The following is a 21051-nucleotide window of genomic DNA, read 5'->3' as shown; positions in this document are numbered from 1 at the left end:
TTCTCTTATATTTCCTGGTTTATCGAAAATCTTACCGCAATGACCAGAGCCTGCCTGCCTGTAATACACCGCGCGATATAACTACGAAATTTCGACATGTCTGTTAGTTCGCGATGAATGCGTGCGCCATCGAATTCGGCAAGTTATATGATCGTGTAACATGGCCTTTTAGTGTGAGAACATCACAGCCATAAACAAATCAATATGGTTACGATTGGCTGGGCATTTAGACAGCATACATAACACGTTGCGTATAAAATATAAGCTGTGGGGGGGGGGAGGCTCTTCAATGGACAGACAACCAATTTTAAAAAGATTTGTTGCTGATGTCTGCAAATCTCAATTTAACAATAACAAAACAGTTTTGGTTTTCCGTGCTCCGTCCACCATTGGTTGCATTCATAAGCTCCTCTGATCAAAAACCTCCTCTTTGCTTGATTTCGTGATTTTATTCAGTTTCACATAGCGAAGACGGCCGTCCGATGTTTGGTCAAAATGAATTATTTAAAGTTTTGATTCCGGGTCCATGGAATCATCTTTTCTAGCACAGAACAAATTAGAAAACTAAGGCAACGCCTACATAAGTTCATACTCTTCAATAACTGAAATTATTCTCGACTCGAAGCATGATGATATAACAACGATGTATCAGTTGAAGGAGTTTCATTTATTTTATTCTTTCCTGTGATTACATCAAGAAGGCCACGCCCAAGGAATTTGAAACCTAGCAGAAAACTTTGACACGGAAACACGTGACACGAGCTAAGGGGCCTCGGAGTGGAGGAGAATATTATTAAAACGGAGTTAAGATCCGAATTTAAGTTAAATGGTTCGGACTAGGAGTAGAATTTCGGTTTTTCTGGTGACGAGAATTAACTTCCGTGTTCTTTTGTGGCAGTGAATTTCCAGAGAACGTTGTAATGTATGAAGACGTGGAAGAGAATCGAGAAGTTGGAACAGGGACAGAGAGCCTCAGCGTCGAGATGTAAATTAATTAAGAGCTCTTATTGATATGTCAGGATAACATAACACCTGATATGGAAGCTGTGTTCAACATTTGCAAACTTCACTGTGGTAATCCTGACCGAAACTTCAGAACAAAACACATTAAATAGAAGGTTCTGTCCAACTACCCATCACACGTAACATATTTAGCGACATTTTTAATATTATCATACTACTCTTTATAATATTCCTTGAATTTGTGAGTGGGGACGCCTTTGGTCCCATTTATTTACTGTCGTGATTTCGACTGAAGTTCATTCTTAAGCTCTTTCACGAAACGAAATTTAAAATTTGTCTACATTCAAAGAAGCAACGGATGGCAGGGGCACACGAGAACGTACAAATCATGAAAAGTTAGTGTTCGCCGGCCATGCACACAGAAGGAAAGAATTATTAGGTTTATTAGTGAGTTAGTCATGCAGAAAGAATGATAATTTGTACGATTCGTGTGTGGAGTCTGCCATCAAATAACTTTATATCAATGTTTAATTTACGTGACGTCAGCGGATTTGACAGTTACTGCTCTTACTCAGTCACAATCCAAGAACCTTGGTTATAATGGGGAATAATTTGTTGGTGCAGGCGAACATGTTTCAAGTTTTGTACAAATTCTGAACACAATGAACCGAACTTTTTTAAACGCACTGCAGTTTAGACTTCGTAGCCTAAGTAGAACAAACGACGGGAGTTTACGAGGAGATGAAAAGTGTTCATGGTTTCCTATCCTGGAAGATGAAATAGTGGAAGAATTCCTGACTCTATGGATAATGGGAATATTTTACGCGAGAGTACAGGAAAAGCTGCAAAGATGTAACAAATCATTTAACGTGTCGACGTAAAGATAAAATGTAACGTAGTTTGAAGGGGTGGAATGGTGCAGACATCCTAAGAAATGAATTTCACATTTCTCAAGTGTAATTAACTTTTTCATTTAATCACAGGAAGACAATTGTCCGTCCGTCATCCCAGGATCAGCAAAAGAATTGCCCACGACTTAACTTTGGTACATTAGTGCTCACATCCTTTTGCAGCTTCGAAAATAAAGTATAATATAAGACACAGTGACTAGTTATGCGCTGAGAAACTGGATAAAAACACGAAACCTTCTGTACCAGCTCGGGAATCTATCCGAGAGCCTTCCGGATGCAACAAGCAGTGAGCCGAGCGAGGTCATTTTACGGTAATGTCACATGTAAATAGCTGATTATAAATATGAAAACAAAACTATTTAATATTAGCAATGACATCTGAGTGCATCGTAACCCTATTTGACTGAAATGTACTCATCAATTTATATGAAACCGAACTGACATAATATTATCACAATAATTATTTAAGTATCTCCTCAAGTGCATTTAAAATTATTTTCATGAAACTACGACAATAACTTTACAATGGGACCACTGAATTTTTAGACTAAATCATAAGAATGACAATCAACAATTAATGTCCTACAGTAATTTGATTCCCAAACGTTCGCCAGAATTTTGAAGAGAAACTTCTAGAAACTTTGCAAAACTCATTCATTATTAATATGTAATATAATTCAGATCAGCTTGAATATTCATGTCGGAAAAATTAAATGTCTACCACTTTTGCAACTAATTAATTATTCATATTAATGTGTACTCGGTACAGTTCCTATAGGCTACGCGGATTACAAAGCCACTGGTCAGCAGTAATTTTGTGTACGTGCTCAAAAGTCGGCAAACAAATTTAATATTTTGGAAAAGTTCTTCATTTCTGAATGACTTGAATATTTAATATTTCTACATCGCAAAAAGACGCCATAATGGCTACCAACTTCGCACGTAATTTTCCATGTTGGAATGAATATCGTGAATAATGATTTTGCAATTGTTGACCGAGCAACGTGAAATCAAAGTCGAAGTTATTTCAAATCACGAAACTGTTACGACGTTTTTAGTGAACACTTCTTCATTGTTTCACACGACCTGATTTGCACACACCACGAACTACTTTTTATCCAACTATACAAAGAAAAGTGAAGTAGCTTTTGGACGTGTCTGAGAACATTTAATTTGTCTCTATTAATACGAAATCACAATTAATTTCACGTAAACTATTTAATACAACTTATGAACACTAGTTGCTTATTCTATAATACCAGATTCGTACGATGTAGGCCAAGATAGACTGCAGGCAGGCTCACGTCTCACCCTTAAGAAGGCTAATGGCTCTCTGATGCTACGCGATTAAAAAAAATGAAGAGCGATTTCGCCCGTAAGATGTCACCCCACCTGACATCCTGTGACGGTTAAAGTTAAATCTAACAAACGGACGGCATTTAATGATCAAAATAATAAGTGCAGACGTCACTAAATATATTTAGTACGCCTATTATTTGGGTTTTAAAGTTCGACACACATAAAATTATATAAATTTTAACCTGGGGGTAAGTGACGTCAGAGACCAGACAAGCAAATGGCGCGCCGCGGTTCCCACGCTATGTCACTATGTATCCCTCCGCTGTTACTAACCGAGTGCCCAATGTTTCAAGCTTTTCAGCACAAAAGCATTCGTCCAAAACGCAAAATGTAGGCGTTTGTGACACTGCATAAATGTCATTGACCAAATTTCGGGTCGTAAATAATCCAAACACAAGAGAATTGTTGAACATACATTAAATTGAAAACATCCAAGTTTCCAAATTAAAATCTGAGGGCCCACAAAATTGAGCCATCGTAGGTTTAGCTTCATGAAATTCTGTAGCCATTATTCAGTCTTTGTATAACTGTATTCAGATACATTAGGACTGTTCTCGTCACGTTATAAGCTCTAGATTCGACTGCGAAAGAAACTATAGAACGGAATGCTTCGCTGGGCTATTCAAGAAATCTGAATCCATAGACTTCTGGAAAAGTATTCTAGACTTCCGTGGTTTGCCCTATTAGATCACAGCGCATGGAGCATTATATTTGTTATTGACGCTGAGAACCAAGCAACGAACACACTAGGACAGTGAAGGACGCTGTCTTGCTGCTCTGGGTACGATAAGGCAGCGACGCGCGGCTTGGGAACTGGGCGCTGTGGAATGGGGTTCGTACTCGGCAGGTTACTGGTTTGAATCCAAGCCTGTATGCTCTGCTGTTGTACTTAGTTACTGTGTTTTATGCGGAAAGTCTGGATAATAAAGACAGGTGGATGGACTTTCGGACAGGTAGATAGATAGAGATCTGCTCTGCCATAATCTTAAGCTCAGAGGGGGTTCGAAACATTTATTACATGAATAACCATCCCCTCATACATAAAAAGTAAAGATCGAAAGAGGTGTGTTATACATCTAACGCACAGTAAATTTTATTTCAACGACAATTAACATGAAACACCCTGTTTCAGCTCAACCTTCTTTTAAATGGGGGGGGGGGGGTGGAGGGTGTGGAGTCGCATAGCGTGTGTCACCAAGCAAGCTACCACAGCTGCAGTTTTAGTAAGTTCACTGTGACAAGAAATTCAGGAACGCTAAAATTGTTGAAATAACACGCACGTTGCATTCTGCATTCATGGTCAGTTGCATCGTAACTCAGTAAAGTCCCAAAATTTAAAAAGTTTGCTTGCCGCTTTTCAACGTCAAACAGTGAACGAAAGTTCTGACAGCGTACAGAAGCCTGTCGTCATAACCGGCTCTTTTTAAATTCTAAATTACGCATGTCTTTTGAAAATCAGCCACGAGCACGTGATAAAATAACTCCACCCCACAAAGCAATCTTGTACCCAATCGGTAATAGTCTCTACAAACCTATAATTAGATCACTTGGCCAATAAAATACGCTCGGTACGGAATGATTTTCTGAATATCGACACTTGTTCTCGAGTCTTAGCTCTGCCTTCTTCTTCTTCTTCTTTTTATCTTGAAGTTTCATTTTCACTTCTCGGCCTCTTAAAGCCGGGTCCACACTGACGCTCACTGCCATAACATAACAGCGAAAGGCGAAAATGTGGACCCAGGTTTGTGCCCGAAATATTCAACACAGTAATGTCAACGAAATTGACCATGTTTCGCACCCATACCACACAACAGGCAAAATTAGTATTTTGTATACTTTAATCTTCAGGTTCTTAGAAATCAGACGGGAAGACAAAATATTTTGAACTGAGAAGTAGCAAGCATTTCCATAATTTAATTTCCTCCTAACTTCCTCGTGAGCATCATTTTGAATCGTTATTGTTTTTCCCAAGTATTTGAACTTTGTCACACTTTCAAAGGATTTATGAGCCACCTTAATGTCTGTCGCGTATATCGCGGTGTTCGCTACGACGTGGCTGGTCGCACACTGCGTCCACTCCCTGAGAGCGACGTAGCTGGTGGGATATTTCGGGTTTTTGATGGGTTGTCTCAGGGATTCTTAATTAGCTTAGCGAATCGGTAGGCATGGACTCGAGTCTCATTTGGTGTCACGGCCAGTTCATAGTTCTGTCCTGTCCTGGGTATGACGCGAGGCTATGACGTCATTTACTAACCCACGTGGTATTACCACCTGATCGGGGCAACGACCTCCCGCTCGCCGATGTAGTAAGCCATCTTTGTCAAGGTAGAACTGACCTTTGTCAAACTTATTTCTACAGACGCTGACGAAAACTGTCGCTCTGCTGCTGTAGCCATGTTTTCCCGACTCAAGGGGTCGTTTTCGAGGGTCGCGATGTGTCGACTTAGGGCGTCTACATGCTGGATAGACTATCCTGGGTGGAAATCGAACTCCGCTAATCTGAGAGACCATCTCATTAACCGGGAGTTGGTGTCTGAGAATTTCTTTACATAAAGGTCGATGGTCAGATCGGGCTACGAACTGACGACCACACAGATGGCTTCGGAAGTGACATGTGACCCACACTAGAGCTAAAAGTTCTAACTCACTAGAGCTCAATATCTGCTCGTGTTCGTTTAACTGTCCAGAAGCACAGGCCATGGCAGAAATGGGTTTCGTATTGTATGCAAATTACAAAAAAGTATATAAAGAAAAATAGATATATCTTTAAAAAAGGAACATGCAAACACCAATCAATCAACCCCACCTCCAAGACTCAGGCTCCGGTCGGGGTTACGACAAGTAAAAGAAAAACAGAACTATATGACTTCGATCACTCGGTCCTAGAATCCTCCTCTGCCCGGGACACACAGACTGTCCGCCCTGCTGGCCTTGAAGCCACCTGCACCAAAGAACGTCGAGAGGGGGAGATAGGCCACTTCGAGTCAATGAGCTCGCACCTTCCATTTTCAAAAGACAAATTTTCTCATTCTCACTACAAACCCATTCACAAGTTATCACTTCTAATATACGTCACGACTGTGAAACAAAAAGTAACCTCCCTGTCTCACAGATTCATACTGGAACCTTTATTTTCTCTTCCCCGACACAAATGCAAAAACAAACAGCATTCTGATGGCGCAGCTGATTGAACATGTACTTTTGTTCTGGGGGACACACCACTCAGGCAGCATTGCTAAACTAGCATTACTTCACGTATTGAAATTCCTCAAGTAACTGTACAATGCACCAAACCCGCAAATAATAAACACTTCTTAGTATATAAATGTCACTTATCAATGCCTCGTGGCGTTCATGTAATCATTCCTCGACAATCATCGACACATAACCTCAACCGACTAACGAGAACACCCCATAATTTCCAGGCTCTTATTCCGTAACCTAATAACAGCCCACAAAGATCACTTTTAGCACACAGAAACTTACGGCAATGATTCTTGCATTATGGCATGAGGGAGCAGCCAAGGTGGTCCAAACAGACATCATATCAATCAACAATCTTTAACCAAAACCCACGTGTTCAAGGCACTTGCATCGAAAAAGAAAAAACCCAGCCAAATAAATAAACAAACGTCATCTACTGGGCATGAAATTTTTGCTAGAAAATCCAAATTCATAACAAACAGCACTCCCCAAACTTACAAGTTTTGTAACTATCCCCTTGCTCAACACAGCAAACTCCATCGCCTGCAACTTATTTAACAGGTACAGCGCCTCCTGTAGTTCTCACGCTCGCCGACAAAAATTATCTATGAACATACACGGGATAATGGGCTGTCAACGCTTCTATTAAGTCTGCCTCGGACAACGCCAGCAATAGATTCTTTGCTAATAAAGCATATCTCAAGAAGTGTTCTGACATGCTTTCTTTGTTCTTGTCAAAATTGTCCTGGTACAGCGAACATCGCGCGGTTGCTTGTATCTGCTGATTGCACAACAATTGGGTTATGGCAACTTAAAGCCATACACACATGACAAACTCTCATTTCAAGATGTGGTGGCCCACCACACTATGGAGGTGTATATATCACTGCAGCATGCAGCACTTCTTTATTAATGAAATGTGAATGTACCTGACAAGACTTATCACAGTTGCAACACAATTACCACAACAGAGATACCCCAACATATGCATAAAATAACCACATTCTGCACCACCTCCCCCTCGGCACATACAATACAGCTGCATTCTGCGCGGCTACAATTCCAAATATGCTGGTCACCCATCTGGGACACAAGTGGTCTTCTCTCATATGTCAGTCTGTCACATGTTGGTGCACTCCTGCTGGAATATACCAGGAAAGGTGTAAGATACATATGAAATCTGGAATCTCAAAGGCCACTTTCATAGACATTGGAGGCAAAGAAAAAAATCTCATGGCAATTAAGCAAGCCAAAATCCATGCATGCAACTTTTTTTGTGGTTCGCCATGCTAAAAAAAATCCATTTATGAAGTTAAATTTGTAACAGTACAATACAAAGAAAACTGAGCATATTGACTAACAAGCCGAGTTTTACACTTCTGCGCACAAGAATATGAACTATAAACATTCAAATTATGTGAAACACAAGAGGTTAAAGAAATCATGTGACTGACAACTTACATTTGTAAAGCATGTATAAACAGCAGTGATTTATTTCAGTAAAGCACACTGTTTCTTTGAAACCTCCTTTCCATACACATTTCAATTCTTATACTAGCACACATTTAATATTACAAGAAAATTCTGAAATGTACCAGGCTACTAAAGAAAATACAAATTCTGACATAACATTCTGTACAATTATGTAAATAAAATACTGAGGTAGTAGACACAAAAAATGAACATTATAATAATTACACTTTTGTTCTTCCTGTCATTTTGCCATTCCAAAATGGCGTGATTATCTTATATACAGGCATATGGCAATTAAGTAAATTCAGTACTGCAGAAAAAATAACTAATAAACAAATTATTTAAGTAAGAACATATTTCATGTAAAAGTGTAGTGAAGTATTACATCTCTCATTCACAACACGGTTAAATGTAGTATGGAGCAAACCAAAGTAATGCATCCCAGGAAATAGAAGAGCTCATATGGGATGTGTGATGCATTTCAAAGTTCACATCTAAAATTTAAAGCATAATAATGTATGAGGCATTCACTGACAGGAAATGAAAAACTGAATGCCAAGTACTAATATCAAATGCCATTAAAATTATTCACACAACAGTGCAACTGTGTACAATATCAATTTAAATGCTAGTTACTGCAGTGTATCTGGATGTTTCGACATACTGCTGAACAGCGCGTCTCTCTGAAATAAATGTGAATCACAGGTCTGTGGAGAAAATTTTGTTGTAAATTTCTGGAGATATCAGTTCCAAGCGCAACAAGATTACTATAAGTTCATTAACAAAGTCATGTCTTGTGGGTATCTTCTGGAAAAGAAACCTGCCAATAATTGCTGCTAATTTACTGAAGGAAAAGTTGAGAAAACAGGGACCAGATTAACAAGCTGCTTAAACTTCGGCCGTACAAGGCGACCGCATTTAGTTCTCTACGGTAACATAACTCAGCTACCTGAAGTAACTTCTGAGAATGGTTTTTGCAACAGTTCATGACAGTGAAGTTGACCCTCACACAACTTTATCTGATGAAGCATGGTTTCATTTGCATGGGCGTTTCCTCCTAAAATAATAAATACTGGAGTTGAATCCACAAAATTATTCTTCAAGATGTAATTTCAACATATTTAAACTGTACTGAGAGTGCGTGCTTGTAAAGGGACAGTGTTTTCAGCATATCTCATAATGTAGGTCATCTGAGTTTACTGTTTATATGCAGTGATACGTGAATTGTATCAGGAAAATCTTGTAGCACTTAGTGGTGAGTCATGTAATTCCCACCTGGCACCAGGAAGTGACAGGAGCACTTAACTTTATCAATGGCTGAACTGTAAAAATCCCCTAATAACTACAATAAATAAAATATGTATGATCTGAAGCTTTCATGGTGACCAAGTACAATGAATTCTTCTCAGGCTACCAGCCGTGTAATGTGGCTTAATGGAGAAAACCTTAATGTTTCGAGAGCCATCTTTGTCCTCGTCCTCAGGGTCCTCAAAACATTGGTGTTCTCCTCATTAAGCCACCTTACACGGCCAGTAGGCTGAGACGAATTCATTATAAATAAAATATGATTATTAATGTAATTAGGAATTCTGAAGATATTACCACATTATCTGCAAGTAATGTCTCTACAAGACTCAACTTTGTCCTGTTAATGTATGTAGTTAAGAAATACAGCAATGACAAAACACTTATTTCCTAGATACCTGTAGAGCTTTCATGTGTGATTTACCTTACATCACATACGTAATCCCCTGTGAACATTCATCTTTCACGGATGCATTACTTAGGGTCAGATCATGTAACCATATAGCCTTCTAGGTGGTTATTATTGTTTTGGAGAAAACACATCTGGGATGTGGATAAGTTATATGAGAAAGATGGAATGAAGCAAAGGAAAATAAGAATAAGGAATGGTGGAGGCGGCACAGACCTCACCATGCCAGGAAGAACAGGAAACCCCAAAGACCCTTTTCAGAGAAAAAAGTTTGCTAAAATTAATTTTTAATTGTATCTGTTTTTTACACAAATACTAAACGAGTTTTGCTAATTCCGCAAAGAAATAAGTATTGAACAAAAAACATATTCCTCTCTTTCTATGGTACATTTTAATGTTATGATTCCTAACATTAAACCTGATCATCAATATTATTCGTAAATTTTGCCTTAGTTGCTGAGCAAGACAGTATTTTCTGAAAACTCACATTAAATGTTTTTCAATACTTTTATGTACTGATCCAGATGTTACTTTATGATGGATGCTCCATCAGTTGCTATGTTACTAGCGCTGAATGAAATAAGATGATCATGTATAAGTTAGGATTGGGCATTTCTTCTTTGTAACATGTTGAAACAAGTCTGAGAACCAAAATAACAAATAAGGTGGGAAACAAATGACCAGAAGGGAGACAGTATAAGAATTAAATGTGTTCAAGGTATTCTGATATGCACTTGGAATTCTAGAGACAGAGCTCAGCTGACCTCTTGACTTCCCAATGAGTCTACCACTATTCTTCACTATGTTAATAAAATGTTCTCATTTTGAAAATTATTCTTATCCATGTCTACATAAGAAACCTTGCAAAAAGGCTGACCACTTGTCCAACGACTCCTACCAAATGTCTAAACACATTATGAAACCCACCGTGTGTGAGGAGGGCAAGGTCCTTCAAGGATTGTAGAGCCACAAAAAGAAGAAAGTCAATGTTGACTTCTGTCTTTGGAGTAGAAATGTAATGGCCATTTTGATCGGATACCTTTCACCATTTTAATGTTTTAGGGAAAGGCTATTTCAGAAAAATTAATCTAGTCTCAGCTTATATTGCTGGATTGTTTCACAAAACTAAACCTGGTTTGTACTTTTCACATACTGACAAATGTAACTACTTTTTATAAAATGTACACAATTGATTTCATTAATGACTATTAATTAGATGCTTCAATTAACTAAAACTAATTCCATGGAGAAAAGTCCTTCTTCAGAAGCCAACAGCATGCTCAGCTACTCAAATTCCCTGCCTATTGGGGAACCAAATGTTGATTAAAGTGTTCATAAGAATCTGCCACCAGTCCGTCTTCACCAAGTCCAAGGTCTGGTGTAACATTTAGTAACATGTTGGTATTCATGGTACAAATATGTTAGCCCTCCAACAAACCCCCAAGATGGAGGACCACCCTTGTCGGCTGTCCTCTACTACTCAGTCATTATATTTGCGGCTACCGTCCATACATGGAGGCTGCCCCCTTAATCCAAGGCCTGGAGGAACACCATGCCACAATGACCCAGGACAGAAATCTATTAATTAAATATAATCGCAATTTAGAATGTTGGTGGGGCACAATGGAAGATGGATGACCAGGACACATATTCAAGTACTGTCCACAGATCACGAGAAAATCCCTGCAAGGGGAAGTCGTTTCTGGTGCGGTGCGGGGGGAATGTTTACTGCCTGGTGGACTAGAGGGCTGCTATTGGTGGGAAGTGTGATACGTCAGAGTTTTACGCTAATGCACACAGACTGAGTGTAGTGAGTGCACCTGTACTGTGTTCTGCGGGTGTTGCGATAATATTCTAGATTAAATCGCTGTGCCACTGTGAGCTAATCTTAAAGCTGTACCCATCAGAACACATGAAAGCCTGTCGTCTGTTGTTCGTTAAGTGGTTGTGGAACGAATGCTTGTAGGATCGGTCGTCACTCACCGCGAAATCTTGCACATGCGCGTATATCGAATTCCTAGCAGGGATTTTCTCCTGGTCTGCGGACTGTACCTGCACCCCTTACATCCTCAATGTACCACTGGGTATAGTCACAGAATAGCAGCAGCTGAATGGTAAGTGGAATTTTGGTTTTCACAAATCTAGTGACCAACCAAACCTTAAGAATGAAAAAATAGCTTTGCTGGTGGCATACTTATCAGCAATAGCTACAAAGTATGTGCATCTGCAGAAAGAAATAAACCAGATATACAAGTAACAAAGCTCAAAGCTTTTAGTGTGACGTATTATTGAAACTGCTCATGATAAAGCCATATATGGGACAGAAACCTGTAAGCAATACACTACTTGTGGTTGAGCAAACACCAGTTACACATGGCATGTTTCGGTTGTACCGGTAAACATTTTCTGTACACACACTTCAAAGATGCAAGTTAAGAAACTGAAATGTCATTCACCCTAAAAATATATAACTCCCATGCTTAAATTAACTTCTAATACTTTAGAGCAGAATCTTTACTCCCATGGAGCAGAGGGTGTTTGAAACAAATTTTTTCAATAAAATTGTAAAACACGGTTAAAAAAGTAATACTTAAGAAGAGCAAATAATGAAGCCATAACAATTTAAAAAAAAAAAACTGAATTCTATAAACTAACAAACGTGTTACAGCTGAAGAACTGATGACAGTGTGATTCTCCTTCAGCAGTCGCATAAAGGGTTCCAAAATTCTGGTACTATAAGCAGAATTCAAGGTCCTGTAGAATGAGGTAAACTGAAGCAAAGAATAAAGAACATCATACTTCAAGAAAATCTTTCAGTAGAGTTGTTCGTCTCTTCTCTGCTATGTCCATCTGGTTCTCCAAATCACCGCGATCTGTCGTTTCTGCTCGCTCAATCTTCCACGAAAGATTTTCTATCTCGGCCTCCAACTGGGCCTGCTGGTACTCGAACTGCAAAATTTCAACATGCGGTAAGCGTGCTTCAAATAATTCACAATGCACTGATTCAGCTTATATACAAATTTAATGACATGAATGGTGATAGAAGTTAATATTTAAATTTATTGTGAAAATCAAAAATGCCACTCCAACATTTGACTAAACAAATTCGATTTTTATAAAAACAAATACCAGTAACACATGCTTATTAAATTTAACTTCAGCTAGCAATCCAGTTACATGCAAACACAACTATCTAACATTTCAACGTAGCAGGATCATCAAACAGTGCTCACAAGTTCTTTCCGTGGACCAGGCTCCATGTAATACGCGTATGGGTAAGTATACTGCAAAGTGTACCGGCACTTTGCAAGCAAGGCCGCTGCGTCAAGCAGGTACTGCCAATCGATCCAAGTACCTGAAGCATTCATTACTTTCCTATTGATGCGAGTCTTGATCTTTTGTAGAGTTTGTTCCTCCAATTTCAAGCTCTTGGAATGATTTTCCCACTAAAATAAACCAGATCCATCAAAAATACTTCCTTAAAACTGTGAAGAAATTAAGCAATCAAAATGAGTAAATCAATCGAGGAACATATATGTTAAAAGTTTCTATACTTCATGTGAGATACGAGTTTTCGCAGCAGCGAGCATCCGTAGTAGCCTATTTTAGACATTGAAATGCAAGGAAGAGTTGTAATGTCACTAATGAATGTCTATGAAACTCTTGGAATACCGTAAAGCAAATCTTGATTTAAGATGAATATGACGGCATACTATGGAACAAAGCTGATTATGTTTATTGCAGCTTCTAAAAGACATACCTCAGTGAATCAATCAAATCAAACAATAAACTGTATTACCCAGAGGAATAATGATTTTAAAGCTATATAAATAACGTTCTCATATCAAGAGATGGGCATTAGTAACTGATGACCGATCTAGCCATCGCCATAACAACAACCAATACATACAGAAGGGATGCCAACTTACACGTTCATAATAGTGGAGGTATTTCTTGAGAGCTTCACGAGCTTGAGCATGGACTGACTCGTGGGCAATGTTTGGATTCTCTTTGTATCGGGAACACTCGTAGTACTCTGAACCGTGGGATTTCCAGTCTCCCAGGCACATCCAGCAAAAGTCATGTTTGCAGTTATAACACTGCATATGATTGCAACCTCCATTCTTCTCAATACAGATATGACAACGAGGACACTGAAATCCAGACCTAAAGTTTTAATTATTGCGTGCACCCTATAACCTAACCTTTGCTAAAATAAAGCTTCACGCATTCTTAACCTTGGTACCAAAAAGAGCTTCAGGTTCCAACCACCTTTATTCCAGGCATGATATGCAAAATCCCACATGAAAAATTAATTTTTATCTTCTTTCTGCAGACGATTTCCTCACTCGCTGAACCGTCACAGTCCCATGAAGGCACTGCCAACAGACACGCCACTCTGCGTCAACTACTGAACTGCTTAGACTACGTTTCACTCTGGTGACCAATTTAAGAACTGCAAAAGACAACCCCTTCATGCTTTGTAATTTAAACGCTCAACATTGTTTAAGTTCATGAGAAGTTCACACTCTGCAAATTAGCATCAAATAAATGTGGTGAAAAAACTGTAACCATGTTAACACAGGACAGTGGCACAGAAGCGTATCATTCTGAAAGTAGTCAGCAACTGCAATGACTCCTCACACAAAAATTTCAGATCGTTCTTAGAGCACTGAAAGTAGTGGACGCACGTAAGATACTTTCAGTATCTTCGAAATGAGTGTCACGTTGGACGACGATCGCGCTGTAATAAATTCAATCACAACCTGGAATGAATTAACTAACCTTAAAGTGACACGAAACGCTAAACATTCCACACTGTCTGAATTCAGAAGTTATTACACGGACACAAAGAACAGCTAAAATTTACTTACATCAATAATATCACAAAGACTTACATCTTTGGTATGAGCGCTGATGTAATTTGCTGTTTCACTGTCATCAGCACATTTTGTGAGCCACTTTTTAATAGTCGCACAATCTGTCGGAGCATGATAATCCGTCCCACATCGAAAACTGAAAGTAGAAAATAATCGCGGTACAACTCATGCAAAATAAAATTGTACCTGTGGCAGCACATTATTTCAAGACTGGAAAGGATTGTGGGTGGTGAACTACCACAAACAAAAGTGATTTACCTTTCTGTTTCCCCTGTAATTCTTTTGCCTGACGTTACAGACCATCACAAATGTGACTCATTATGTCATCCTATTTTACAATAACTACACACAACAGCAACAACCATGTGCGTTCTCAAGGTAGTGTGGCTGCGAAGCAAATTAACATGTTATGAGTCAGCCCACTCATGTTGCTTTGACTTCTACTAATGAACTTGACTTGTGGGATAAGTAGCCATTCATTCATTAAACTTATTTCCTGTGTTTAAACGCAACACAAAATTAGTGATTATGAATCGTACCTGACCAGTGCACGATAAATGATTCTGGGACATATTTAAGAATGTTAGTTTGACACAGAAAAAGTATTTATAAAACAGTAAATAACATAAGACATGACGTGCAAGGCTGTTACTGAATAAAACATACAACAGAAATGCCAATGGTTTGAAAATTGTCATGAAACTGAAATCAGGTGTTTAGAATGTGCGCAATATACGCTGCAATCTGGTAAGTTGCATTTCCATTATTTTGTGCAATGTGCACTCTACTTGTGGTCACTAGATCGTACCCAGAAATTTGAGGGTGCCCTTAGTATAATACGTGTGTCCCACCCCCAGTCTTCGTTCTCAACCTCTTCCTGCTCAGCCGAAGACAGACCAATAGAACCCAAGTCCCACTGCTGGCAGAACCTTGGACTGCGGAACGTCTTACTAAAATATGTCTGGCGTGTCATTTATAAAACAGTATCAGAGCTCTTATGATTTGAGGCTCTCTTGCCAGGGAGCGTGCAGATTGCCGTTTTCTGCGCCGCAGTGCAGTGTGGTCCGGTAGATGTTTATCAACATTTCAGATGTCCATCATCAGGCAAGCAAGGACCTCTGAAATGTGAGTAAACGTCTACCTGATTACATGGTGCTACAACCCAGAATACCGTCTCAGGCCTTGTCTTTCCGTCTTCCGGTGGCAGCCAATCAGGGCAGTGTCCACCGCGGTTTAAGTTGTCTGCATGATTTTTTGGGGGGTTTTGGCCCCACTGTAATGAACCGTGTGTGCCAGTCTACTGAACGTTTAAACACTCCCAACTGCTTTGGATATTGATGCCCTTGCCTTTCATTCTCTTTATTGTATTTTATACCTTTTCTAAGTTCTATAAGCTTCTACTTTGTGTATCTTATGCTGCTTTTCATCATTATTCCACTTTCCCCAATTTGAATCTGTGTAGCCAGCTCAGAAGCACAGTCTTCAAGGCCGTAAGTTTGTTTATTAGTTCCCCTAGCGGTCCCGACACTCGGCAGGACTCGCTTCACGCGAGCGATGTCCAAATCTTATGAATGTCAGGTTCAGCGATTTGCAAAAAATCTCCGTGCATTTGCGACAGACAAATCACGTGTTCTAGCAACACAGGCTTACGCAGTAGCACCTTATGAATGAATTGAGCGTTGTTCTTATTCTTATCAATACCAATATTCTTCTTCTGCAAAACTGACCAAATGTTTTCTAATTCTAAGCAATCACTCATAAAGCATCAGTGTACCAGGTGTCCTTACCAGAATATTGTTCTGCAGACACTGCAGACAGCTCGTTTTGCCCGAGGCTCCTTTGCTCTAATGATAACTTGGCAGTTGGGTCCTGGACAGAACCGTAGTTGCGGGTGCGACTTGACGAAATCCCGAAATGCAAACTGCTGATATCTGTCTCGTGTGCTCGGTCGACTTAACAGAGTCAATACAAAATCTTCCGGAGCCAGAACTTCACATTCTTGGGCCATACATCCGATGCCTAGTTAAATAAAATTCCAAATGCCACATGGAAATGAGTTCCTTCAAAGTTATATAAATTCAAATAAAGTCAAAGAGTCCCAAAGTGGTATAAATTAGTTTCTGAATTTAAGTAAAGGAAAGAACTATGAATCCATGTTCCAGACTACAATATTTTTTCAGATCACGACTTGGGTAATAACAGCCTTCAAACAGGATTTGATGTTGTCAGAGCAGCAAGTATGTAGATGGCTCTATCTAGGTTGTAGCGCCATGTAGTCTGGTAGGAGTTTACCGATGTTTCAGACGTACTTGCCGCTACATAGGAACATGGTGTTGCAACCCAGAAGACAGCCATCTTGATACTCATCACCATGAAAACAAGAAATATCACTGCAATACGATATCTACCTGAAAGAACTTATCATTTCTTTATGTGAATCCTTTGTTTTGTATTATGTGAAATTTATATAATAGTATGAATTGTACTTTATAATATGTACTGTATTATTATTATTATTTTTATTATTATGACTTTTTCCAAATCCTATTGTCATCTGACTGTCTTATGGATCCATGGAATGAAAATAAATTATTATTATTATTATTATTATTATTCAAACAGTAAATAAGTCTACTTCTTCAAAAGTGAACTACGCTACTAGAAACCCACCAGTTAAATTAGCAATTCATATACAAGACACACAAAACAAATAATCTGCCAGAAGCATAATTAACAACAGAGAAGCAATGAGAATGTTGAATGACCACTGTAGCACGATACACACAAGAACAATGATACGAGGATATTATTATAAAGAAAATAAGGAAGCTGAGAACAGACTGCATCTCGGTGATAGACGTAGACGACAGTCAAAGAATATGCTACTTGGTACAGTTGGCAAATTAGAGGGATTATGAAATTTATTCAATATCTGTCACAACTTACAGACGTGAAATTTAATGAGGAAAATGGTGTTTGGACAAACACACATTCTTCATATTCAGGAATTAAGACGCAAACAGAACATTTCACTAAAACATTACGAGTCTACAGTGCCAAAACCCACAACAGCGTCATGACGAACACACAGTTCAGGTGGTGAGAAAAATCAAGCACCTATTACATGAAATCATAAATTGTCCATAATGGCAGCAATTAAGTTCTTATAGAGAACCCATGCTAGATGATGGCAGAATATAACATGTTAAAGCATTTACCATTCATTTCAAAGTCGTAGGACGTGCGAATCACAAGCAGCGTGTTGTAAAGTTGAGTTATGTGTAGTTCCATCATTAAGTTTGGTCTTAAAAATAGAATGTGACCTAGTTGCCACAGTACTGTTAAATAAACAATAAAAAAGGAGTAGTGAGTCTCCAAGACTTACAAGATTACTGGCACAGCACAAGCGCTACTCACCTGTAGAGATGCCCTGAGAAATTTGTACTTCAAAATGCATAGCCCAACAGTCTTTACAGAAAAGGTGACCACAAGCGAGACTGCTGAACCTGTCAGTATTCTGTGATGCCACACAAACTGGACACACCTGATACCGCAGGTGCCCAGAGGCAGCCGGTTCTGGAGGGTGAGGCGGCTTTATTTTCGACAACACCAACAGTCTGCACGAATCTCCACGGTACTTAAAAATAATATCTTGTATTGCCCATTCATGAGCATGTAGAAGGACTTTTGCTAATGACGGTGTTATCTAGAAACAATAAAACCAGAAGAAAATCATTTTACTCTATCCTGGCACTTTCCTGAAGAGAATCAGAAATGATGATGGAGGTAGAAACACCTCAAAAACATCAGTCAGTACATGGTACAACATCCCATCTTGATACCCATCACCATGAAAACAAGAAATATCACTGCAATATGGTATCTACCTGAAAGAACTGAGGAAACTCATGCAAAACCAGAGAAAAGATTTTAGTGAAGTAACATTAATCACTATCAGTGTTGGATTTATAAAACAACCAAACAAACAAAATACTTCACAATCCATATCGTTATTTATTATCCAGTTTTCCCAGTTCTTCTTTAACTTTAATGCAAAGCCCCACGCTTCTCAAAGGCAACAGCACTAAACAACTGTAAGGACAAAAGATGATGAGGGCAGAAGACACGATTCAAGAATTCAGAACAGAATCAGTTCGGTATGCAATCCTGACAATGAACGGTGCAGCGTGGGATAAAGCAGTTACGGGAAATATTAAACAAAACATAATAAAAACTGTGTATCATTTGGTTCAGAAGTGTGGCATTTTTTGAAGTAAACAGTTACTGGCTAAGAAAATATGAGTATGAACTCCCCACCACTTCCCACGGTAACAGAAGTATTCATGATCTGTCCTGTTCAGCGTACCAGACAATGAATAGGTCCAGAAACCCATTAATACTAATCATAACATACCGTCGTCAGAACCGTATACAGTTATCGGTCTTCTGCGTTAGTGCTATCCAAGTTTAGGATCTACTACCAAAAAGTTAGTATCACCCATGCACCAAACAGAATAACCTAATCTTTAAATAACAAAACTAGTGACTACTTACAAGCGCTACTCTGGGGATTCACAGTATTTCACATTTCAGCTCACCTGTAGAGTATTGCTCAATATTTCAACTGATTCATTTAGGAGTCGTTCAACTTCTTCAACAGTAAGGCATTCATATACAAAGTACTCAGGATCTGTTTTGCTCGGATCCAACTGCTCCGCGTCATAATCTTCTTCGTTGTTGTAATAATCCTCATAACAGCAGTCATCATCAGAGTACTCCATATCAGACTCATACTCCTCTCCAGACATCTTAAATAACACACATCAACATTCTGCAATAGTATACTACATGAGCAAACTTTCGTCAATATGAAGAAACCAGCGGCAAGATAACTGCCTTCTGGAATGCTGCGTCTGACAGACTATAGACCTTGAGACTACATAGTAAAAGGTCCTAGATAGCTGCCATCTTCACATTCACCATGAGAACCTTACATCTAACCAACCAGCAGCAGGTCTCAAACTTCTCACCATTATAATCAATAAAAGTACATAAACATACACTATAAACACACCTAAGATACAATTTATGCATATTATGTAGAAAAGAAAAGAATTATCTTTGATAGAAGCCTCTTTTCTGCACAAAATTTCCTGCAATTACAATCCACAAATTTACAAGTAAAACACAGTTCACATTCTTCAAACAGCAGAAAAATGAAACAATCTACTCAAGTTTCTTTTTTGCCCAAAAATTAAACATAAATTATTAATCAACTTAAATACATAAAATACTATTTTCTATGGGCCATGTCACAATTTCAAATGACATACCATACTGAGACCAAATGCGGCCAGTAATTATGAGAAAACTGTAACAAATACTAATGATAGTTACGAGTTTCTTGGAACTATCCTTTTGACCAATAAACGTGCATTCATACGGGTGACATACTCTACTCGACGAAGTAAAACGACCTATATAAATACACTACAAACAAAAATATAAAATCTACCTTTATTTCACAACTCTGCTGACCTCCACAACTATATTTAAAAGTTCGTGCGTATACCTTCTACTATTGTAACTTACTCTTCAACGCTTTCGGGTGCGATAAATATTCTAAAAAGTCACATACGATACTTTTCTTATATAATTTACGTTACAACGTCAAGAATAACAACAGTTTCGACATTTTCATATTCCTAGCCTCAACTGTTCCACTACAACACCGTATTGACTGCAGAAGAGTACTGGATGTAAGAGACAAAGCGTGCCAGTTCATTCGCGTAAAATTGCGCATTATCCATAGGTCTTAGAATTGGTCTTGCGTACTTTAAACGCGATATATTCTACATATTTCAAGTGGCATTTACAATGATTTGCATTTATGAGGATCTCACGGACTGCCAAACTACCATTCGAGTAAAAAGAACAATATGAGGATGTAAAGCAATTTCAACATGGGTATCAGACAATGAACAACTTCGACGTAAATGTAATGTTCTACCTTAAGAGCATGCCATGAAGGAGCATGGAGAACAGCAGCACGCATTTGACCACTATATATAATGATCGGCTACGTTGTTGGTGAATATGAGTAAACTATTTTGACTCTTCCGCCCAAAGATTCTGTCGCTTTAAATTTGGTGCCCTGACCCTTGGGAGATTGTACTGAAAGCCAGTGACTGATTTTAAAACGTCCAGCTCAAACTGTTTTTTAATAAGTTCGTTCCTTTCCTGTCATTAACATATCTTATATCTTGATCTGAGCATAGCATTAAGAGGTCAACCTACGACGTTCGTGGTTTACGTGCATTTTTTATCAACGATATCATCGTCGTTCACACAATGATCTTACGCGGTTTTGCCAGGAGCTGGTCTAGAAAATTACTCCCTAAAATAACACTGGTCACTGGGAGCTTACTCACAACTGTACCCCATAGATCCGTCTAGCACAGGAGAATTCTGTAACCTGTAGGTTGCCTGCAGTCCAGTCCAGTCCAGTCCGTTACAGCTGCCTCACGGTAAATTCTTGCTTGTCCCT

General features: G+C 38.9%; 1 protein-coding gene across 9 annotated transcripts; it reads right to left on the bottom strand.

Moving 5' to 3' along the window:
- Positions 1-4213: 4213 nt before the first annotated feature.
- ari-2 (E3 ubiquitin-protein ligase ari-2) lies at positions 4214-21050 on the bottom strand. Of its 9 annotated transcripts, none has more exons than XM_087355741.1 (9): positions 20936-21050; positions 19103-19312; positions 17922-18210; positions 16292-16523; positions 14499-14640; positions 13554-13778; positions 12858-13070; positions 12424-12573; positions 7895-10999 (listed from the first exon to the last, which is right to left on the bottom strand). In XM_087355741.1, the coding sequence occupies exons 2-9, from the start codon at positions 19310-19312 to the stop codon at positions 10913-10915; spliced, it is 1548 nt and encodes a 515-aa protein (XP_087211867.1). In that variant the 5' UTR covers positions 20936-21050; the 3' UTR covers positions 7895-10912. The 9 variants fall into 9 exon arrangements, with proteins under 9 accessions (XP_087211870.1, XP_087211871.1, XP_087211867.1 ...); XM_087355738.1 differs by lacking the exon at positions 20936-21050 and adding an exon at positions 20020-20288; XM_087355739.1 differs by lacking the exon at positions 20936-21050 and adding an exon at positions 20043-20288.
- Position 21051: the final 1 nt, after the last annotated feature.

The sequence above is a fragment of the Zootermopsis nevadensis genome, unplaced genomic scaffold (genome assembly GCF_977971745.1).
Source record: "Zootermopsis nevadensis isolate Lab colony 2312 unplaced genomic scaffold, Znev_1.0 Znev_ptg000025l, whole genome shotgun sequence".
Taxonomy (NCBI): domain Eukaryota; kingdom Metazoa; phylum Arthropoda; class Insecta; order Blattodea; family Termopsidae; genus Zootermopsis; species Zootermopsis nevadensis.
This window is presented reverse-complemented; position numbering and strand designations above follow the sequence as displayed.